General features: G+C 35.3%; 2 protein-coding genes across 2 annotated transcripts in view; one reads left to right on the top strand and one right to left on the bottom strand.

The window, feature by feature from the left end:
- LOC106869360 (uncharacterized) overlaps positions 1-10,132 on the top strand; it is a 29,949-nt gene extending 19,817 nt beyond the window's left edge. Inside the window, exons 4-12 of the mRNA XM_014915081.2 lie at positions 1,716-1,802; positions 2,449-2,512; positions 3,924-3,986; positions 4,645-4,685; positions 5,318-5,404; positions 6,404-6,489; positions 7,828-7,897; positions 9,222-9,261; positions 9,910-10,132. Coding sequence (XP_014770567.1) covers positions 1,716-1,802; positions 2,449-2,512; positions 3,924-3,986; positions 4,645-4,685; positions 5,318-5,404; positions 6,404-6,489; positions 7,828-7,897; positions 9,222-9,261; positions 9,910-9,938 — 567 coding nt within the window. The 3' untranslated portion in view covers positions 9,939-10,132. The remainder of the gene's footprint in view (positions 1-1,715; positions 1,803-2,448; positions 2,513-3,923; positions 3,987-4,644; positions 4,686-5,317; positions 5,405-6,403; positions 6,490-7,827; positions 7,898-9,221; positions 9,262-9,909) is intronic.
- Positions 10,133-11,863: 1,731 nt separating this feature from the next.
- LOC106869347 (pregnancy zone protein) overlaps positions 11,864-20,832 on the bottom strand; it is a 73,475-nt gene continuing 64,506 nt past the window's right edge. The window contains exons 35-38 of the mRNA XM_052968434.1: positions 17,668-17,945; positions 15,974-16,040; positions 14,434-14,577; positions 11,864-13,000 (exon numbers count right to left, since the gene is read on the bottom strand). Coding sequence (XP_052824394.1) covers positions 12,855-13,000; positions 14,434-14,577; positions 15,974-16,040; positions 17,668-17,945 — 635 coding nt within the window. The 3' untranslated portion in view covers positions 11,864-12,854. The remainder of the gene's footprint in view (positions 13,001-14,433; positions 14,578-15,973; positions 16,041-17,667; positions 17,946-20,832) is intronic.

Below are 20,832 nucleotides of genomic sequence, written 5' to 3'. Positions count from 1 at the left end.
ATATATATATATATATATATATATATATATATATATATACACACATACATACATATAGTGTGTGTCTTGTATTTATTAATTCATGACTGCTGTCATCTGGTGTATTATCATTGTATCAGGTTTCCAACTATCCAGTTGGATAAACAAGTAGAGCTAGATGGTGGTGACAGTAGAGATAATTTTGTTTAACCCCTGGTTTTAACTACACAGCAGAACTGGAAAAAAAAAATTCCCAGCTGTGACACCCAGTTTTTTCTCTCTCGGTTATTGTGTGTTCATTTGGCTGCTATTTATAACAGTTCAAGTGATCCTGTAGAGGTTCTTTCATTGTCTTTAGTGCTATGATTTTATCTTTGACCTCGTAAATGCCATCAGTTTGAGAAATTATGGCAGTTCTTTGTTCATACAGCAACATTTGAAGAATTTAATTCCTGATATATTTGTTATTTAAAAAAAAAAATTTTTCTCCAAATTATTCTTGTAAATAATTTTTCCTGCAAGAATAACCGAATTCAACCTTGCACACTCATCAATTCTATAGTGTTGCTACTGTTGACAGTAGTGAATTAGATCATGTATGGTAACTTGTTAAAGCTCTGTAATTGCAGATTTTGAGGGCTCTGTGTCTTGGCTCTGTACATAATGCTTGTAGCAGGATCTGAAACACTGCTTCTTGCCTCGTCTTCTTACCTCTTATGTTCTTGCTTCTTCTCTTTACTATTGACTTAATTAAAAGCTATAAATAAACCTTGGTGATTTAGATATGGTATTTTAAATAAAATGCTAAAAAAAAAAAATGCTAATCATTTCCAGCAAAGGAATATTAAATTAATTGAGCTTATTAGTATAAGCTTGTCTTCAAGATGCATAGACTAGTGATTAAGGTGATAGGCTCACAATCATTTAGGTCGTGGGTTCAGTTCCTGGACCAAGAGACTTTGTCCAAAGCCAGGCACTTCATTTCATGCTGCTCCTGTCTGTTCAGCTGAATCCTTGATATTATGCGAGGCCAAGAGTAAGTGCTCTAAGATGTTTGCCTACTTATGACTCGTAGCTATTATTTGGTATATGCCAGTACTGGGTCAATTAAAGTGTAGGGCAAAACACTCTAATGGTATTTGTAGTTCTTGGTTCAGATCCCACTAATGTCAACTTCGCTTTTCATCTTTCTGGGTCCAGTCAATAAAAATTAACCCTTTAGCATTCAGATTCTGTCAAATTTAATGCTTGTTTATTCACATTGTTTTGAATTAATTATGCATTATATCATAGCTTTGAGATTTCGATGATGTGATTGTTTATGATTTGAATGACATTGTCAGGTAGGTCAGTTTTAACATAAAACCAGTAGAATAAGTAACAGGAAAAAAAAAAACTTAGTTAAAAAAAAATTACACATTTCACTCACCACCAGCTCTCCCTCTCCATATGCCCCTTCCCTTTCCATACCCCTCCTTCTTTCAACCAATCACTGTGGAAGCATTATAGACAGGCTAAGTAATGGAAGAACAAGCAGAATTATTATAAGATAATATATATTTTGACATTTTACGTAGGTAATTTCGAATGTAGTATAACTGAGAAAACGGCAGAAAGATGGTATTTTACCATTATAAGACAAAAGTTGCCAGCAGGTGGCTACGGGAATCGAACCTGTACCCCTGACATGACTGTTTATTAACTTTGTTCAAATACCATTTGTCTTTTGTTTGCAGACCTGGGAAGACCCAAATTTTGTAACCCCAGATACAAACACTAAGGGAGACTCTGACCCAATCGATGTTTGTGAAATTGGATCAAAGGTAAGTTTTAAAAAAATTAAATTTTGACTTGATTTTAACCCTTTAGCATTCAAATTTCTGTGTCAAATGTAATGCTTATTTATTCATATTGATTTGAATTAGTCACATATTACCTCGTAACTTTTAGATTTCAATGACATAATTGTTTATTTTTAGAATAATATTGTAGGGTAAGTGTGAGAGGTTGGATCTGGCCAGTTTAGCTGGATATGGCTGGTTTAATTGCTAAAAGGTCAATCTTTTTTTATACTAAACTGCATGTGACTGCTCTTGGTTGAATCATACCAACTCAACGGTTTTAAAGTGATCTAGAATAAGATCACTTAAAAAGGCAACTCCGAGTTGCAATAGAACTGTCAGTGACCAGATTACAGTTGGTGTGACATTTTTTTTTGACACTAAGAAGTAAATGTTAAAGAGAAGTTAAGCCTTTGTATTTTTGAATGGCTAATATTTGAATTTCAACACACAGTCCCAGATTAAATCACTTGCCAGACAAGTAAATCTCTGAAGTGTGTGTGTGTGTAAGAGATACATCCTCTTTAATGTCCAGAAAACTAGAAAAAGACTAAATTTTTTAAAATGTATATTGATGATTTAGGTGTTATAGAGTTAACATGTTTTCAATAATTAATCTATTCTTCAGATCCACAAACGAGGTGCTGTTATCCAAGTGAAAGTCCTCGGAGTGATGTGCCTTATTGATGAAGGTATATTTTATATTTTACTGTTTCTCTCCTTTCTTGCATCCATATTTGTTTTCCTGATGTTCAATGAATAGTCTGAAGTTTTGTTTTTATCAAAATTAATTAAAATTTATAACAGTTTCTTAATTAGACATAATGTGTGTGTCTGTGTTTGTCCCCCCCCCCCCAACTTCGCTTGACAACCGATGCTGGTGTGTTTACGTCCCCGTAACTTAGTGGTTCAGCAAAAAGAGACCGATAGAATAAGTACTAGGCTTACAAAGAATAAGTCCTGGGGTCGATTTGATTTGACTAAAGGCGGTGCTCCAGCATGGCCGCAGTCAAATGACTGAAACAAGTTAAAGAGTAAAAATCTGTAGATTATAAACAAAGAAAAACTGGAGCTCTAGAGCTATAGCAGTTAAGCCATTGTGAAGAGACCTTCTTGTAAAGGGGGAAATTTTTTTTTATAGTTGAGAAACAAAAGCTTAATTGTGAACTTTCATTTAGGTCTACTTGAATTCCCCCTATTGTATAGATGTAGCTATGTAACATTTTGATGTGATCTATACAGCCAACATATTGAATATATTGATTAAGCAAACAGAATTGTAATGTGATATGACAGAGAAAGCTGAATAAGAGAGAAATTCCCGACAGCTGGAGAAGATTAACACTTTTGAAAGATATTGTAAAATCTAAACAATGGATTGAGTTGGTGTATTTAAAATATCATTTTGGAATAGAGATAAGAAATTGTGTCCTGGGTGAGCAGCAGTGGATGATAAACCATACCATTTTCAGTTTTTTTGGTGACTTGTCTACCACACTGATTTCAGCCATATATATCATTTAACGTCCGTTTCCCATACTGACATAGGTTGGCTGGTGTGACCATAGTTGCACCAGACTCCAGTCTGATTTGGTAAAGTTTCTACAGCTGGATGCCCTTCCTAATGCCAACTGCTTTACAGTGTGTGCTGGGCGCTTTTACATGGCATTGTCATGAGTGCTTTACTCCAACAGAAGGATTGGTCTTAGCATTTCTGCTGCGGAATAGGGGTCTTCTTGAGTATGGCCAGGTGCCCAAAAGATTCAGCTTCCTGAGGTCATTCTTTAGTGTGTGTGTGTGCGCGCGCGCACCTAATGCCAACCACTCCGAAAGTGTAGTGGGTGCTTTTTACGTGCCACTGGCACTGGAGCCAGAGGGGGCTGGCATCGACCACATTTGAATGGTGCTTTTATGTGCCACCGGCACAGGAGCCAGTCAAGGCGGCGCTGGCATCAGCCATGTTCAGAATTTCATAAGATATGTAAATTGGTGCATAATACAGTTTCAACATATACAGTTGAGGATCTGGTATTCTGTTGCTGACAAAATTTTTAATACTGGAAACTATAGTAAGTTGATCCCTTTTTATTTCTTTAATTTCAGGAGAGACTGATTGGAAAGTTCTAGCTATTGATGTTACCGATCCATTAGCCAGTGATTTAAATGGTAAGTTTTAGAATTATTTTTGCTGATTTTATGGCACTGTATTCTGTCCAATTATTTTTTTTTTCTGTTAAAGACTATTTAATACTTGTGTGTGTATAAATGTGTTTCTAGCCTGGAGAGGGTGATTGTAAAAATTTAAACAATTTTTATAAATCATTGGAACATATTAATATTCTCACATATTTTGCATATATAAAAAATAAATAACAATATCTATTTTTAGAGTGATGGTGACTTGGATGGAGGTCTGCATTAAAATTGAAAATGACCCATAAAATTAAGGGTGTTTTTTTTTTTGTTTTTTTTTTTGCTGTTGTAGTAGAACACCTATAATCTTTATTTTAAGGAGATGGTAAATACTTAAGTGGAATAACCCTATTATTTAACTGGTATTTACTCGCCCAAGGTGCCATGCAGTGGAACTGAACCCGGAACTATGTGGTTCATAAGCAAGTTACTTACCACACAACCACTCCTATGCCTATGACCTGTTCATAATATGGAAAGATTTCCAACAATGCAATGGATTCAGAAGAGGAGCTTGCAATACCTCTGAATAGCTTTTGCAGTTTCTGAATTGATCAAAGCATCTCTATTTATTTCAGCTATGTTCATATTTTTGTTCTTACTCTTAATCTCTGTTTCTTTTGTGTTTTAGATGTTGAAGACATAGAAAAATCAATGCCTGGATTTTTAAAGGTAGGTTGAGACTTAATTCTGTAAATATATTTTAGCATTGATGATGTAGTAATCATTTGAAAAAGTGTTTTTGGTTGATTGTAATTTGGAATACATATTCCACATTGGAAATACAAACAAGCCTAAATAAAGCATTTATGGTTGAAAAAAATGCATCCTGTAACGGCAGTAAATATTCAGATATTTAATATCAGTCTGTTAGAATGTTTTAAGAATGAATCGATACATTATTGTTTGGATTCTTGCTCTCCTGCATGCACTCCATGAACTATCTGTTTTGGTAGACATGAACAAACATCAACAAATAATTTCTTAAGATTTTCTCCTTTTCATGGCTTTTTCAAGTTTTAAATAATTTCTTTTTTATAGTAGCTAAGGAATTTAATGAAAACGCTACATTGAATTGTAGAGTTACCTCTCTTAGATCAGAAGCTCTTCATTGCGTAAATGGATTAAAATAGAGGCTATTGAGAGTTGTTCCAATAAGTCAAGTTATATATCTGTTGTTAATAATAATAATAAGGTTTCTGAATTGTCATTAATCTTCAAAATAAACATTTTAGGACTATCTTTGTCTTTTGCATCACCTTTGTTAGACACCTGAACAACTTAATATTTTAATATTTCCTTAGGCAACCTATGAATGGTTCCGTTACTATAAAGTGCCTGATGGAAAACAAGAAAATCAGTTTGCTTTCAATGGAGAAGCTAAAAACAAGGTAAACCTTCATTGACCTTCACTTTTTCATGTTTTGTTTCAGTTGTTACTGTTTTATAACTCACTCAGATTATTTTATTAAATGGAATGCTTTTTTTCATATACACACATGGCTGGAAAGCAAGCAGCTTCATCGCACAGCCATATCTTATATATATATATATATATATATATATATATATATATATATATATATAATATATATAGGCATCATGTTGAACCGTTAATCTCTACACCTTTTCTTTCTCACTCCATTTAAAAAAAAATTTTCTCTTTTTTTTTTTTTACCTTTTAATCTTGTCTGTCGAAAAGTGTAGGCTCAAAATGTAAAAGACTTTTCCATTCTTCCTGAGCGTTAAACTAATACACCTGTTTGTTGTTCTTACATCCGTCTTCGTCTTTTGATTTCTGTAAATTTGTACTTTATATATGTATGTTTTACCATCATCACTTTGATTTTAACATTCACTTTCCCATGCATATGTGGGTTGGATGAAATTTGTTGAGGCAGGTAGATTTCCTATGGCTCTTTTCTCCTACCAACCCCCACCTGTTTTCAGGCAAAGTACTCTTTCCTATGGTCAGACATTGCTCTCATACAATTGGTGTCATTTGCTTTCCATTTTCTGTAGAAATGAGAGCAACACTCATTTACAAGTATCATATTATCAAGGCAAGAAGACATTTATAATAATATGTATATTTATTGTTAATGAGGACATGTGAAATTGCCATTCACAATCTGAGCAAAAAAAGTGATATTGTTTACATTTCCTAATAAATGAATGTCCTTGTAATTCTACAGACATGTGCAGATTAATGCAATGAAATAAAAGAAACCGTAGAGAAACAAGTGGGAATTGACAACAGAAGAGCAGCTGACCATAGAAAGCCTGCCTCAAATATGTTTCATCTAACCTGTTTTGGCTGGTTATGGTTGGTTTAAATGCTAAAGAGTTAAAAAAATAAAGTTACAATTTGTCAATGTCTTTTTTTGTAGGCTTATGCTCTGAAAATTGTTACTGAGACTCATGAACAATGGGAGAAACTGATGAATAAAATGACTGATGCTGAGGGAATTCGATGGTATGCATTTATTGTTTTATTGAGAATCTATTAAATTCTACAGAATTTAGAACATTTATCCATTTCATGATAATGTTTCTTTGTAAGCTTTTTATAGTCTTATCTTTCACTAGTTTGTCATTTGACTGTAGCCATGCTGAGGTGCCACCTTGAAGGGTTTTAGTAGAAGGAATTGATCCTCGATTTATTTTTAAGCCTAGTACTAATTCTACCAGTCTCTTTTGCTGAACCACTAAGTTGCGAGAAAGTAAACCTATCAGCACCAGCTGTCAAGCTATGATGGGCAACAAACGCACAGACAGATATATACATATAAGACAGACTTCGTTCAGTTTCCATCTACCAAATCCATTCCAGGCTCTGGTTGACACGAGGCTATAGTAGAAGACACTCGCTCAAGGTGTCACAGTGAGACTGAACCTGGAACCATGTGGTTAGATAGCAAGTTTATCACATAGTCACGCCTGTATTGATTTTTTTTTTTTTTTTAAATTTAGTTCTAATTATTTATTCAAATGATTATTTCTTATATCACTGGTCCATCATTTTTGATTGTGTGTGTATTGTTTATCAGAAGGATTTAGAAAATGTGAAAATTCTCTAACTGAAAAGGTAGACAAAGTTATAAATAGTAATGTAAAATAGCATGCTTTGGTCCAATGGTAGAATGTCATATTTACAGATGAGGTTTCAGGCCCCACAGGCAGCCTTTGAGTTTTCTATCCAAAACCTCAAATGGCTCTTTTTTGTATTTGCTGTGCAATGATTTTAAGAAATCAAAGATAAATAGCTTCTTTATAACTTTCATCATTTGTTTCAAAATATATTCAACCAGAAGGTAATTTGAGAAAATCCTCTCACTGAATGTCTTGCACATTTTCATGTGTAGGAACCATGAAAATTTAGACTGATGCTGTTTGGTATTCTATTATAACAGGCTAAGTTACAATATTTACTTTACCACCACCAAATATCACTAGTGACCTTCACTTGTATTATCCATTATTAATAACACTGAGTCTACCCAAAGCCTGACCATAAGCATATAAGGTGTGGAAGGGCTTTTGGTGGGTAAATTTTTGAAAAATAAATGTATCTTATATGCTGGAAAACTTGTGTGTGTGTGAGAGAGATTTTGATATAAATATTTCATTTTTATGAGAGACAGCTTGCAAGAAGATACATATGTGCCATCTTTTACCCTGTATTGTTTTGATTTTTATAATTGCATGCTCTGGTTTCCCTGCCAGAAATTGGTGCTTACATTGATTGTAACAACTGCATTAAGTCTAAAGCAAAGCAATGCAAGGTAAATGTTCTGAAATATTGTAATTTCAGTGAAAATACAAGTGTTGCTAATAGTCCTTATACTATAACAAAGGATGAAGCACAGGCTGTTGTCAATAATGTAAGTATAATACTTTAATCAATAATCTGTTGATATTATCAATAATCTATTGTAAGCAGGCTGTGTATTTGATTTTTTTTTTTGTATGGGTTTTATTCTTTTATTCATTTACTTGTTTTAATCATTTGATTGCAGCCATGCTGGAGCACCACCTTGAAGGGTTTTAGTCAAACAAATTGACCCCAGGCCCTTTTTTTAACAAAAAAAAAAAACTTAGTACTCACTCTGTCTTTTGCTGAACCACTAAGTTACGGGAATGTAGACACACCAACACTGGTTGTCAAGTAGTGATGGTAGGATGAAACACACACATACACACACATGACAGGCTTCTTTTAATTTCCATCTTCCAAATCCACTCACAAGGCTTTGGTCGGCACAAGGCTATCAAAGACACTTGCCCAAGCTTCCATGCAGTGGGACTGAACCTGGAACCATGTTTTCCATACTTGCTTAAGTTAGAGTTAGGGGGTGTCACCCTAGTTGAGTCAGTTCTTATTTGAAGTTAGTGCCAACCTGAATGGTTTGGAGGACCATATCATGCTTAGTCCTCTCAGTTTTTGTATAGTTCCTTTAGCTGGGTGCCCTTAACACAAACTACTTTAGAATGTATTTAGTGCATTTTATCATGGTACCAGCATTAGAACTGTCAAGGCTTTGGGCCAGCTGAAGGTCTCTTTGTGACCCTAAATTGTCTCTACTTGTTTTACCAACTGCTTTTCAAAAGTGTACTGAGTGTATTTTATCATGGCATGTGCATTAGAATTCAAGAGTAATTTTGTTCTATATTTAAGAGATGAGGAATTATTTACAATTGACGGATATTTTTCCTCATCTTATTTGTTGTTAACACAATGTTTCAGCTGATATACTCTCCAGCCTTAGTCAGGTATCTTGGGGAAATTTCAAACCTGGGTTCTCATTCCTAGGGTATTTTTGCGATGTTATTATTATCCAGGTCACTGCCTGGAATCAAACTCGGAATCTTGGGGTTAGTAGCCCGTGCTCTTAACCACAACAAGGATGATTACAAAGATCCGTCAATTGTAAATAATGTAAATAAGAGTAACTCTGTTAATTATTTAACATCTGTTTTCTATGCTGGCATGGGTCGAGTGGTTTGACAGGGTCTGATGAGCTGCAGAGCTGTGTCAGGCTCCAATGTCTTCTTTGATATGGTTTCTACAGCTGAATGCTCATCCTAACACCAACCACTTTATGGGGTGTTTTAGAGATGAGCAGTTTCTATATACATACCAGTAATATCTTGTATTAAGTACACAACTTGGTTCTTTAATTCCACTTGCATGTATTTCTTTTGCAGGCTCCTGATGCTGGCCCTCCTGCTGATCTACCAAGTGATGGTAGGTATTTTTCATTGAAATAGTTCAAATAACTTCAGCTTCTCATTATTTTCTCTCTTCCACTTCGTCTACTTCATCGTCGTTTAGCATCCACCTTCCGTACTGGCATGAGGTCAAAATGTATAACTTTCAGTTGCAAGAACATTGGTCTCATATTAGCTTTGTATTGAGGATCTGACTACTATTTCTAGCATGTCAAACATCTAGAGATTCTCTTCTTCCTGCTCTCTCTTCCTCCCTACCTCTCATTATACATTAATGGGTTAAAATAAAGAATACGTATTGCAGCACTAGGAGCAGTTTCGGATGGGTTACTATCAAAGGATTGAGTAAATTTGATACTTGTTCAATTAAGTGTCGACCAAGGTGACCACTCCTGGTTCTAAAAAATAAGTAATCACGAAAAGTTTCTGAACAAAGGTTCCGGGGAAATTGATGTTGTACCTGTAATTGTTTGGAAGAAGGGAAAAAAATCGAAAATTGATCGAACCAAATTAATGATAATGATGATGGTTTTGTATTATCAGTGCAGGTCATTCAGTGCAAGTTTATTTTTGTTACGGAAGATATCAAGTTGGAGATTTTGTTTTCAAAGCTAATTACACGATGTCCATATTCTAACTGTTGTTTTTCTCTCTCTCTTTTCAGTAGATCAATGGCATTATGTAACCAAGTAAGAGATCTAAACAGATGATGCATATATATATGCACCTACACGCACACACATGTACATATACAAACATATATGTAGAGCAGCAACATTTTGGGTTGTTTTGATACATAATCAACAGAATACAGATCAGCATTTTTTTTCTTTTTCACCCATAAAAAAATTAATCTTGTTTAATAAATTATTAACATTTTATCCAAATCTCTTGCCTTTTATCCTCTCTTTTACCCATTTTGCTTTCTATTATTTTTAGCAAATTAAAATAGAGCTGAAATAATAGTGGTTAATGATGTAGAGTAGAAAGCTGATCAACTGGAGCAGCAAAGTGGTTTCAATTCCCAATTAAAACCAGTTCACTTCACATTGTTAGAACAAACTCAAAGATGGCAATATCCACTTACCCATCCCTTAAGACTTTAGCCTTTAAATCGGTCATATAAGGCCTAAATATTTCCAGAATGACTGCAGGATAAGAGCAAGAGGCTGGATCTGGGCAGTTTGAACATAAAACATACAATAATCACGTGAGCAAAATCTGGAGCCTACAAGGCAATGCATGATTATTTCAAAGTAATCTGAATGCTGAAATGTTAAAACTAATTTTCATGCCCATAGGATTGTTAAAATATACTTCCTGTCATGTACTGGGGTTGATGGTTACCAATTACTTCCCTCCTCTTGAAACTTCTGGCCCTCTCCTTAAATCAGAAACCATTAATTATCTCTGCCTTAGTGAAGGCAGCGGGATTGTTTTCAGTCATTTGTTTGTCCACAGACAAACAATCTCAAGAACTGCGGGATGGATTCGGATGAAACTTTCAGGGAGGTTTGGCATCACAACTGGCACAAACTGATTAGATTTTGGCATCGACCACATGAGAATGGTGCTTTTTATGTGCCACTGGCATGGGAGCCAGTTAGGTGGCACTGGTATCAACTTTCAGAAAGACAGTGTATGGTTGGTATGAAGCTGGATTTAGCCAATTAAACTGTTTAGGCTGAATAAAAAAATAGGTTTAAATACTGAATGGTTAAGAATTGGGGAAAATGTAAAATTTTCCCCCTGTTTAATATGAATTTCAGGTATAATTTGTGGGGAGGAGAATGCCATTATATTAAGATTGTCATTAGCTATTGTTTGACTAAACTATATTTAGTCTGAGGAAACACTTTTTTTTTTTGTTCCTTAGTCCAACCCATTGGGCCACTTATTTTACCTTTTTAACCAAGAAATTATTCCAACTGAAATTAAAAATCTATTTCAATATTTACTTTATATATTTTCAGGCTGCCTTATTTAAAGCTGAAATCTGCTCTTTGATTAGGTTTTTGGCTTGTTGACATTGGGGAAAATTTCAGAGACTTTAAGTCATCAGTTATAAATTAGAAAACTTGTACATATACTTAAAAATAAAATGTTAATTAAGAAAATTATGACTTAAGCATGATGTTTTTTAGCTTCCAAATTGGCTCTCAGGAAGCAGATCAATGACAAAAAGCATTCCATTTAAGACCATCTTGTCTTTTTCCTTACGTATAGTTAATCTGGGAAGTGGATTAGTATTGTGTTCATTTTGAAGATGGTAGGTGTGTAATTGAAAGGAGTTAATGGGTTTGACCCCCACCCCACCCCAGTTGAACAAGCCTCATTAACAATTATTAATACTTTTGTGATATGCTAAAGCTATGAATATCATCTTTTATATGTAAAGTCAATATATTGATTTATTGCACATCTTTATAAGCCTTGACACAGCTGGTTTGAATACTAAAATGGAGGATGCACTGGACAATATGGTCAGTCATCTATTGTCTATAAAGACTGGATTGCCATGGTTGGAATTCCTTTGATCATAAAGCCTCCTCAGTCTGGGCTGACTTGGGATAAAAGAATTGATGGGATTCACTCACAAAAACAAAGAAAACTCAAAATTATCAAGGAGTACAAATACTTTATTTAGTTTCTTTTTTTAATTATTTTTACAAACTAACCTTCAGGTTTAGTTTCCTATTAATGGAGCAGTTGGTGATTATTCTTAGTGTGTAATAGTTACTTAATTAGTAGTGAGTCATGTGACAGTGCAACAGGAAAAAAAAAAAAACTAGAAGATGCAGATATTTTAAAAAATCAAAATCCAATCCTAATAGAATATATGAAACAAATGTCTATTTAAAGAAAGGGAGTAAAAGATATACTGGGTATGATGGAGGGAGAATAACTGTCCAGTTGACAAATACTTAATTGGAAGGGGTAATGTTTTTTTTCTTTTTTTTTCTTTAGTTTGAAATTTCAAATTGAGAAAAATAAATTGGTGGAAGAGTATAAAACGAACTAAATAATTAAAATTTGTTGAAATAGTCTTACATAAAAATTAAGGTTTTATTTTAATATGAATCGAATTTTGATCTGTTTTTAGTTTTAAGTTTGCTATTTCAAACTAAAAAAGAAAAAAAAAAAATTACATCCACGATTAAAATAATATTAGCCCGTTTAGTGATCAATTATTTTAAGGTGATTACAGAATTCAGGTAACCTGATCAGTAAGTTAGTTACACGAGTTAAGCTGGTTGCAGCACCAGAGAATCTTCAGATCTCTCAATGATTTCCACATTAATATTGTGTTCAAACATCGTTGATAGTCAAACCTTGCCTGTAAACAGGGATTATCTCCCCTACCTACTAATAGTAATTCTGTAGTTTATCAGGAGTAATAAACATTTGGTTATTCCTAAGTCGATAAAGCTTAACGACCTCTTACCTTCCCCTCGTTTTTTTTTTTCCATATAATCATTGTAATCAATTGAGGCAGCAGTGGTGAGGGATTGGATTTTTGTTTCTTTTGCTTATAATTTTCTTTTTTTATATAGTTTTCACATAATTGTGTAAAAAGGAATGAAGAGAATGAGAGAGACTAAATTTCCTTCATCTCTTGCAAGACTTTGCCAGTCTACGCATGTGTCTTTCTACAACAGATTTAAGTTGAAATATAACAACATGTTTGTCAAGACGAACAGGACCCATGTCTTTGAATTTTGGCCCAGCTTTCATTCGCATTAAGACTCGGCGTCCTGAAATAAAACGCAAAAGGCAATTTTAAGTGAGGAGTTAATTTGACATCACTAAAAATACGGAGGTGAGGGTGGAAAGAGAAGTAGAGATGGTAATAATGTATTTAGACTATCAAATTTCAAAAGATCTTGGAGTTAACATTTACACATAGAAAGATATTTTATAGACAGCCATCAAGAATTGAGATGGCTATCTGTAAGAGATTTGTCAAGACAGGTGATTGTCTTGCCATCTCGTCTGAAGAATGTCCCAAAGGCATTACATTTCAAGCTTGTTGATGGAGACTTTTGCAATTCAGTCGCATAATTTAATACGTAAATTTTACTGCCATATGTCAACAACATTCTGATTTTCAGAGTAAAGAAATCCTTTTGCTAATGGAAGCAGTAGTTTCCCCAAACCCCTCTTGTCTATTTAATAATTAAATTACTCTACAATAAATACAAGCATCTTAACTAAACGAAAGAGGGTTTTTTTTTTTTTTCTTTTCTGTGGTTGCTTGATCCATCACAAAATGCAAGGTACAATTTGAGACTAATTTGCTACTATTTAAAAGGAAAACAGGTAAGTCAAGTCTTGAATGTCTTTACCTGTCATCATCTGACCTATTTGATTTTAAATCAAAAGCCATAAGCTCATGAACTGGGTTATTTATCACAGTTGCTGCTGTAAGCTTTAGTTGCTAGACTAATGGCTACATGGTCAGATGTTCAAACCTTAGAATGGAATTAAATACATTAACTATACTATTTGTGAGCTTATTGAAAGTCATGTAAATAAACTGGTTGAGGGGTATTTAACTGGTAGAGATGCTATGGTATTTCTAAATAAAGCTCACATTTTTATGGGAGAAATAGAATAGATAAATTCAAATAAATGTCCCACAAATATGCTGAAATAGTGTAAGTATACTAGTATTGTAAATAGGAATGTTCATACTTCACATTGCATACATCATCAAAAGCCATAGTTACCGAATAAAGCTTTCAAAGAAAACAATGCACTACAAGTATTAAGTCAAATATGATTAGTTTGTAAGGAGCACAAGGTTGGTTTCCCAGTTTCTCCAATGTATATATATATGTATGGGACCCTGGGCTGACACAGGATTGCTAATTTTTTTAGCAGCTGAGTGGACTGGAGCAATATGAAATGAAGTATTTTGATGAGGAACACAACGTTACCTGGTCCAGGGATCAAAACCAGAATCTTACGTCCTGGAGTCCAACATTCTAATCACTAAGCCATGCGTTTCATCATTAAGTCAAATATACCTACAAGAACTACCACTGTGCTTCATTTCTTCATTTGCTAACAGGAAAATTAATTTTCCTTTGTTTGCTTACTGAATTAATTTCTATTTACAGTGTTGAAAGTTGGTTGGGTAGGGGGTAGGTTAATGAAATAAAAGTCAATACATTGTGAGCCTTACCTTTTTCCTTTATACAGGCACATTCACAAGATTTGTCCATTTTGGGGACAACAAATTTTTTAATTTGTAATTTCTTCACTGGCCGAAGATCTGCCATAACCCGTATTAAATGTTCTTTGTTCTTTCCAGAAGATATTTTATAAACTATAAATATATAAAATGGAATTTTCTTTTTTTTTTTTCATAAATAGGAGTTGAACTCTTATTAGCAGAGAGGAAAAAAATTCTCCTTTAGTAGGTGTATTTAAAATCTAAAACCTGCAAGAAAATAAAATAACTTTAACAAGATCAACAAATAGAAATACTATAGACGATGAAGACTTGCATGGATTTGGTCTTTAAGCCAATGCCAGTTAGTGAAAACAGATGTTTGGACTTTAATAGACCTTCACAGTGAAACATATTCACCTCAGCTGGTAAAACTATAAGTAATTAATCAATCATCATTTAATGTCTGTTTTCCATGCTGGCATGGGTTGGACAGTTGGACTGAAAATTGGTAAGCTGTACGAGGTTTCAATCTGTAGAACACTCTCCTGGTGTATTTGCTTTCAAAGCCAAATTGTTGATGTTCATAACTAATGTGACTACTTTTCCTCTACTGACACTCACACGAGTGGACAAATGAAAGGTGGCCTTTGTGTACAGTATTTCTCAGAGTTAATTGTCTGGTTACTTGGGAGAAGCTCATAGTACAGAATTCCTTTCCACTCCCACCAGACACAAAGCAAACTTTTTTAGGGTGAAGACCCGCTTTTGGGGTGGCTAAGAGTGGCTCATGTCGCTTACTCCAGGATCGCTTTCTCTGAACATTTCAGTAGATAATCCGTTTCTCATCACCTGTCACAATTTGCTTTAAAAAAAAAAAAAGGCACGTTTTCATTCTGTTTATAAAGTGAATCACAGATGGAAATGCAATCCAAAAGGTTCTTCTCACTCAACTCATGTGATACCCAAACATTGTAGCGATTTGTGTACCCAAGCTTTACCAGGTGCTCATGAACGATGGATTTTGATAGGTTGAGACTTTCTGCCAATTGTCGGGTTTTGCAATGTGGGTTATTCTTAATTAATGACTTCTTTTGGTCATCATCTGTAGTGGATGGTCTGCTTGATCGCTCTTTATCAATAAGGCTACAATCTCCAGCTTGGAACCTTGTGAACCACTTTCATACAGTTCTTTCAGATAAAGAAACATCACCGTAAACTGCGCATATTTCTTTGGTTGCTTGTGAGGCGTTTTTCCCTTTACGAAAAAAGAAAAGCATCAAGTCCCGAAAATGAACTTTCTTATCTTCCATTTTAAAAGGTTACAGAATTAACACAGGTTATAGGAACATAAACCTTCTTCCAAGAAAAAATAGCTTAAACTGTGCTCTAAATGGAAGTGTAGTCAAATCCTATTTTATGGATTCAACCATGTTCTAAAATAAGTCGAAAGGTAAGCTACTATAAATCTGCACAAACTTTCCGGACAACCCAATAGTTTTATAGTCAAAAATTGAACTTAATAGATACAAAATGAAAGATTTTTATTTACCTTCTACTGCATTGCAGAATAACTTGTGATAATCTTTTGGTACATTATCCCAGCATACTGGACAATTCTGTCAAATAAAGAGCCACCAAAATTAGTTTTAATTTAGCGTTTTTCTACACATTTTCTTTTCATTCTCTCTCTATTTCCTCTTATTCCTTTCTGTTGAAGAGCATAGGCTTGAAACGTAAAGGACTTTTCCTTTTTTCCTGAGCAACAAACTAATACACTTACTTGTTGTTGTTCCTATACCTTTCATCTTTCGTTTTTCCATAAATCTGAATTACTTAATTTATGTAGTTGACCATACAGTTGTTTCACTCTGTTGTCACATGATTCATAGCTGTATTACTTTAGCCTTAAGTAAGCCCTGACTGAGCAGACCTATGACCAAAAGTGTTGCAGCTTTGACCATCCAACCTTTGGAAGAGCACTGATTATCTAGGACAACATTATCCATTGTGTCTTACCTTTTTATGATGGTAGGATATAATTGATAATATAATTCATTATCTATTCATAATGGGTTGAGCAACCATCTAGCTCAGTGATTCTCAATAAACCCCTTCCACCAAATGGCAACTTGCAAATATCATTCAGTAAATGGAAGTGGGTTACTGAGTTATAAGAAAATCACAAAACCTATTGTTTTAATTAAACAGAAGCTAATTTAGCAAAGTCATTTATCCATTATTTCTCATAGAATCCCATGTACCTCCCTTTAGATATTTGCATTGGATTAGTGTCTCTTAGGTTAACTTTTTATGGAAATTATATTGGACCATTTAAAATAAATCTTGTACCTGGTTTAACATTTCAGTATTCAAGCAGGTCATATCTGGTGCAAATATTCTACTTGTTTTATGTTCAAACCAGTTAGGTCTGACCTCTCACATTTACACTACAATGTCAAATAATAAACAATTACATCATCAAAATGTTGAAGCCACAAGATAATGCATGCTTAATTCAAAACAATGAATAAAAAAACATTACATTTGATGGAGTAATCTGAATGCTAAAGGGTTGACTATTTCATCATGATCCCTTTAAGCACACAGAACCACCATAGCATCCATCGACTTTAGAACTCACAATACACCCAGTGAGATGGTACTGCACAGGTAAATAATTACTGGTGTAGAGGCTCATTACATGGCTTGCAGGCATATTATGTGATATGTATTATGTTATTATTATTGGCACTCTGTCGCTTACGACGTCGAGGGTTTCAGTTGAACAGCCTGCTTGTGAAATTAATGTGCAAGTGGCTGAGCACTCCACAGACACGTGTACCCTTAACGAAGTTCTCGGGGATATTCAGCATGACACAGTGTGACAAGGCTGGTCCCTTTGAATTGCAGGCACAACAGAAACAGGAAGTAAGAGTGAGAGAAAGTTGTGGTGGAAGAGTACAGCAGGGTTTGCCACCATCCCCTGCCGGAGCCTCGTGGAGCTTTAGGTGTTTTCGCTCAATAAACACTCACAATGCCCGGTCTGGGAATTGAAACCGCGATCCTATGACCGTGAGTCCGCTGCCCTAACCACTGGGCTATTGCGCCTCCGATATGTATTATAGCTATCAATTAATACAAGTTCTCTTTATCATCTCCAATATCATCATCATCATTTAGTATATAATGATGATGATGATGATGACGATAATTTGATATAATTTGAAAAGCACTGAAGCTTACCTTTTTTTTATGATTTCTTGATAAATTGACCAGAATAGGTTCTTTGCTTGCTTCAGCGCTTACATTTGTGCTGGACGCTGTAGTTACTGGTATTGGCTCAGCATACTCTGTGAGAAAACTGACGCTGGTCGTTTTCAGTGTGATACTTATTTCAGCAACAGTTTTTCTACGTGGAGAAGTTGCGTTGAAGGTACTATTGGCTGTGTTAATGACTTGGGTGCCATTTGGTACAATAGCTGATTCACTCTGCTGATTTTCTGTGATAGAGCTGGCTGTTTCTGAAAATTCAAACTAAAGTTTACTATATGTAAGATTTTATTTTGTAAAATGTCTTTGTTTGAGCAAACAAACAAAAGGTAAAAATAGTCTTGAAACTATGAAGAACCTGACCAGTACTGCTCATAGTTATTTGATTTTGAAGAGCCTGGGACATATATTAGATGGAATTATAATTGCTTTTAATTTAGACATAAGGTCAGTAGTTTTGAGAGAAGAGAGTTTGTTGATATCATCAATCCCAATACTTGACTATTTCATTGAGGAGGTGCAATGGCCCAGTGGTTAGGGCAGCGGACTCACGGTCATAGGATCACAGTTTTGATTCCCAGACCGGGCGTTGAGAGTGTTTATTGAGCGAAAACACCTAAAGCTCCATGAGGCTCCATGAGGCTCCAGCAGGGGTGGTGGCGAACCCTGCTGTACTCTTTCGCCCCAACTTTCTCTCACTCTTTCTTCCTGTTTCTGTTGTGCCTGTAATTCAATGGGTCAGCCTTGTCACACTGTGTCACGCTGAATATCCCCGAGAACTATGTTAAGGGTACACGTGTCTGTGGAGTGCTCAGCCACTTGCACGTTAATTTCACGAGCAGGCTGTTCCGTTGATCGGATCAACTGGAACTCTCGACGTTGTAAGCAACGGAGTGCCAACAACAAGTCTATTTCATTGACTCCAGAGAGATGAACAACAAAATAGGCCTTCTAAGGAATTGAACTCGGGATGTAAAGAGCTGGAACAAATACCGAAAAACATTTATTCAGCCAATCCACCAGATGGAATTGATAAACTTTTCTACTATAGGCATAAGGGTACTAGTAAGATATGTGGGAGGAGTCTTGTCAATTACATTGAATCCATTGCTCAAGTGACGCTCATTTTATTGATCTCCCGAAAGGATGAAAGGCAAAGTCAACCTCAGTGGAATTTGAACTCAGAATGTAAGGCCAGAAGAAACGCTATTAAACTTTTTTTTTTCTTTGGTGCCACCATCAATAATGACAGCAACGATGATGACAAAGATGAAAATATTTGTCAAATTTTAATCCATTTATAGTTATGATGCACTGCAGAAATTAAACTGACAACACTAATTACTGAGCATTTTAATTTTAAGGATCTCTAGAATAATCTTTTCTACTCTAGGCACAAGGCCTGAAATATTTGGGGAGGGGCTCAGTCACTTAGATTGACCCCAGTATGCAACTGGTACTTAATTTATCGACCCCGAAAGGATGAAAGGCAAAGTTGACCTTGGGAGAATTTGAACTCGGAACATAAAGACAGACAAAATACCGTTAAGCATTTCGCCCAGCGTGCTAATGATTCTGCCAGCTTGCTGCCTTGGATCTCCAGAATAATATTACTTGACAGGTTGTGTAACTTATAGGTCAATAAATCTTTCTTGGTCAAGCCACTACTTCTCTGCCTTGAGAGGTCATAACTCTGGTACTACAGACATGATTAGAATGTCAGAAGAAATAATTGCAAGATGAATTCTTCAAGCTGATCCAACCAGCAGATGTAAAGGTTGATAAAGAACGAGATGGCTGAATGACATCCACAGTTTTTCAGTTGGTCATGCCTGGGGATACAGCCAGCAAGTGTAGTGATGGTTGCTTCTGATAGAACCCTATGGAGGAAGTGCCTGTCAGCAACACAACTGCCATGACCCTCCCAGGAACAGTGGATGGAGAAAATGGATGGATTTATGGACGGACATCAGAAGTTGGTCTCACTAAGATTTGAACTCAGAACATGGGGATGAAAGAGCGAAACTAAATACTGGAAATACTAAAAAAATATTCTGTCTAATGTTCTAGTAACTCTGCCAATCCTCATTCTTTTTATATTCTGGAACAATAAGGCACAAAAACCTAATGAGAAATATGAAAAACATTTGTCAGATTGGTGTTCTCATCTTGATTGTTGCTTTCTCTATGTTTCAGCTGCTGTACACTCCAGCATATATGAGAGGGTGCTGAAAAGTTCCCAGCTTTATGGGTATCTTGAAAGGTCTGGTTGGAGGCCCAACCATCCAAGTTATTTTACAGGGCTTAGAAGAACTGAAGGAACATTGCAATGAGTATGTGAATCTGAGAGGAGAATATGTTGGATACTGGAAGTGCCCAAGAATGGCCACAGCCTTAGAGCTGAAATGTGTAAAAGAATAAAAGGACTGATCCTCCAGTATTTTCTTTTACCCAAAGCCGAGAACTTTTCAACACCCCCTTGTGTAATTGTACAATATAATCAGTACAGACCTGACATAAGACATCAATGGGTAAGCCTTAAAAATTCACTGTCACTGTCTACGGGCATAGCAAAGGGGATAAAGGCGTTGGTTAATGCAGTGCAGTCACCTAGAGGTTCTAAGTTCAATCCTAGGCAAGGCACTAAGATGAATCACAAGGCACCTGAAGAAGGTTGGAGCATACAACAACCAAAACATAGTGAAAGTAACAACCAAGTTGAGGACACTAGTTTGGCTAATGTAAACAGTGTGCATAATATAAATTGCTAATGTGGATGTAGTGTTAGAACACTAGATGCTGTGTTGTTTGCCTTGAGAGGACCTTTCATATAGATCATGGTGCAAAGACAAATACAACAACATTCTAACAATTGGCCTACTTTGTCAAGTTTAACTCTAGCATTCAGATTATTCTGTCAAATGTAATGCTTATTTATTCACATTGATATGAATTTATCATGCATTATCTTGGAGCTTTGAGATTTCAATGATGTGATTGTTTTTAGAATGACATTGTGGGATAGGTGAGAGAGGCCTGATCTATCAGTTTGAATATAAAACAAGTAGAATATTTGGGTCAGATATACTCTTTACTCTTTTACTCTTTTACGTGTTGTAGTCATTTGACTGCGGCCAT

The sequence above is a fragment of the Octopus bimaculoides genome, chromosome 6 (assembly GCF_001194135.2).
Source record: "Octopus bimaculoides isolate UCB-OBI-ISO-001 chromosome 6, ASM119413v2, whole genome shotgun sequence".
NCBI lineage: Eukaryota > Metazoa > Mollusca > Cephalopoda > Octopoda > Octopodidae > Octopus > Octopus bimaculoides.
The sequence above is the reverse complement of the archived record's forward strand: the minus strand, read 5'-3'. Positions and strand labels throughout refer to the sequence as shown.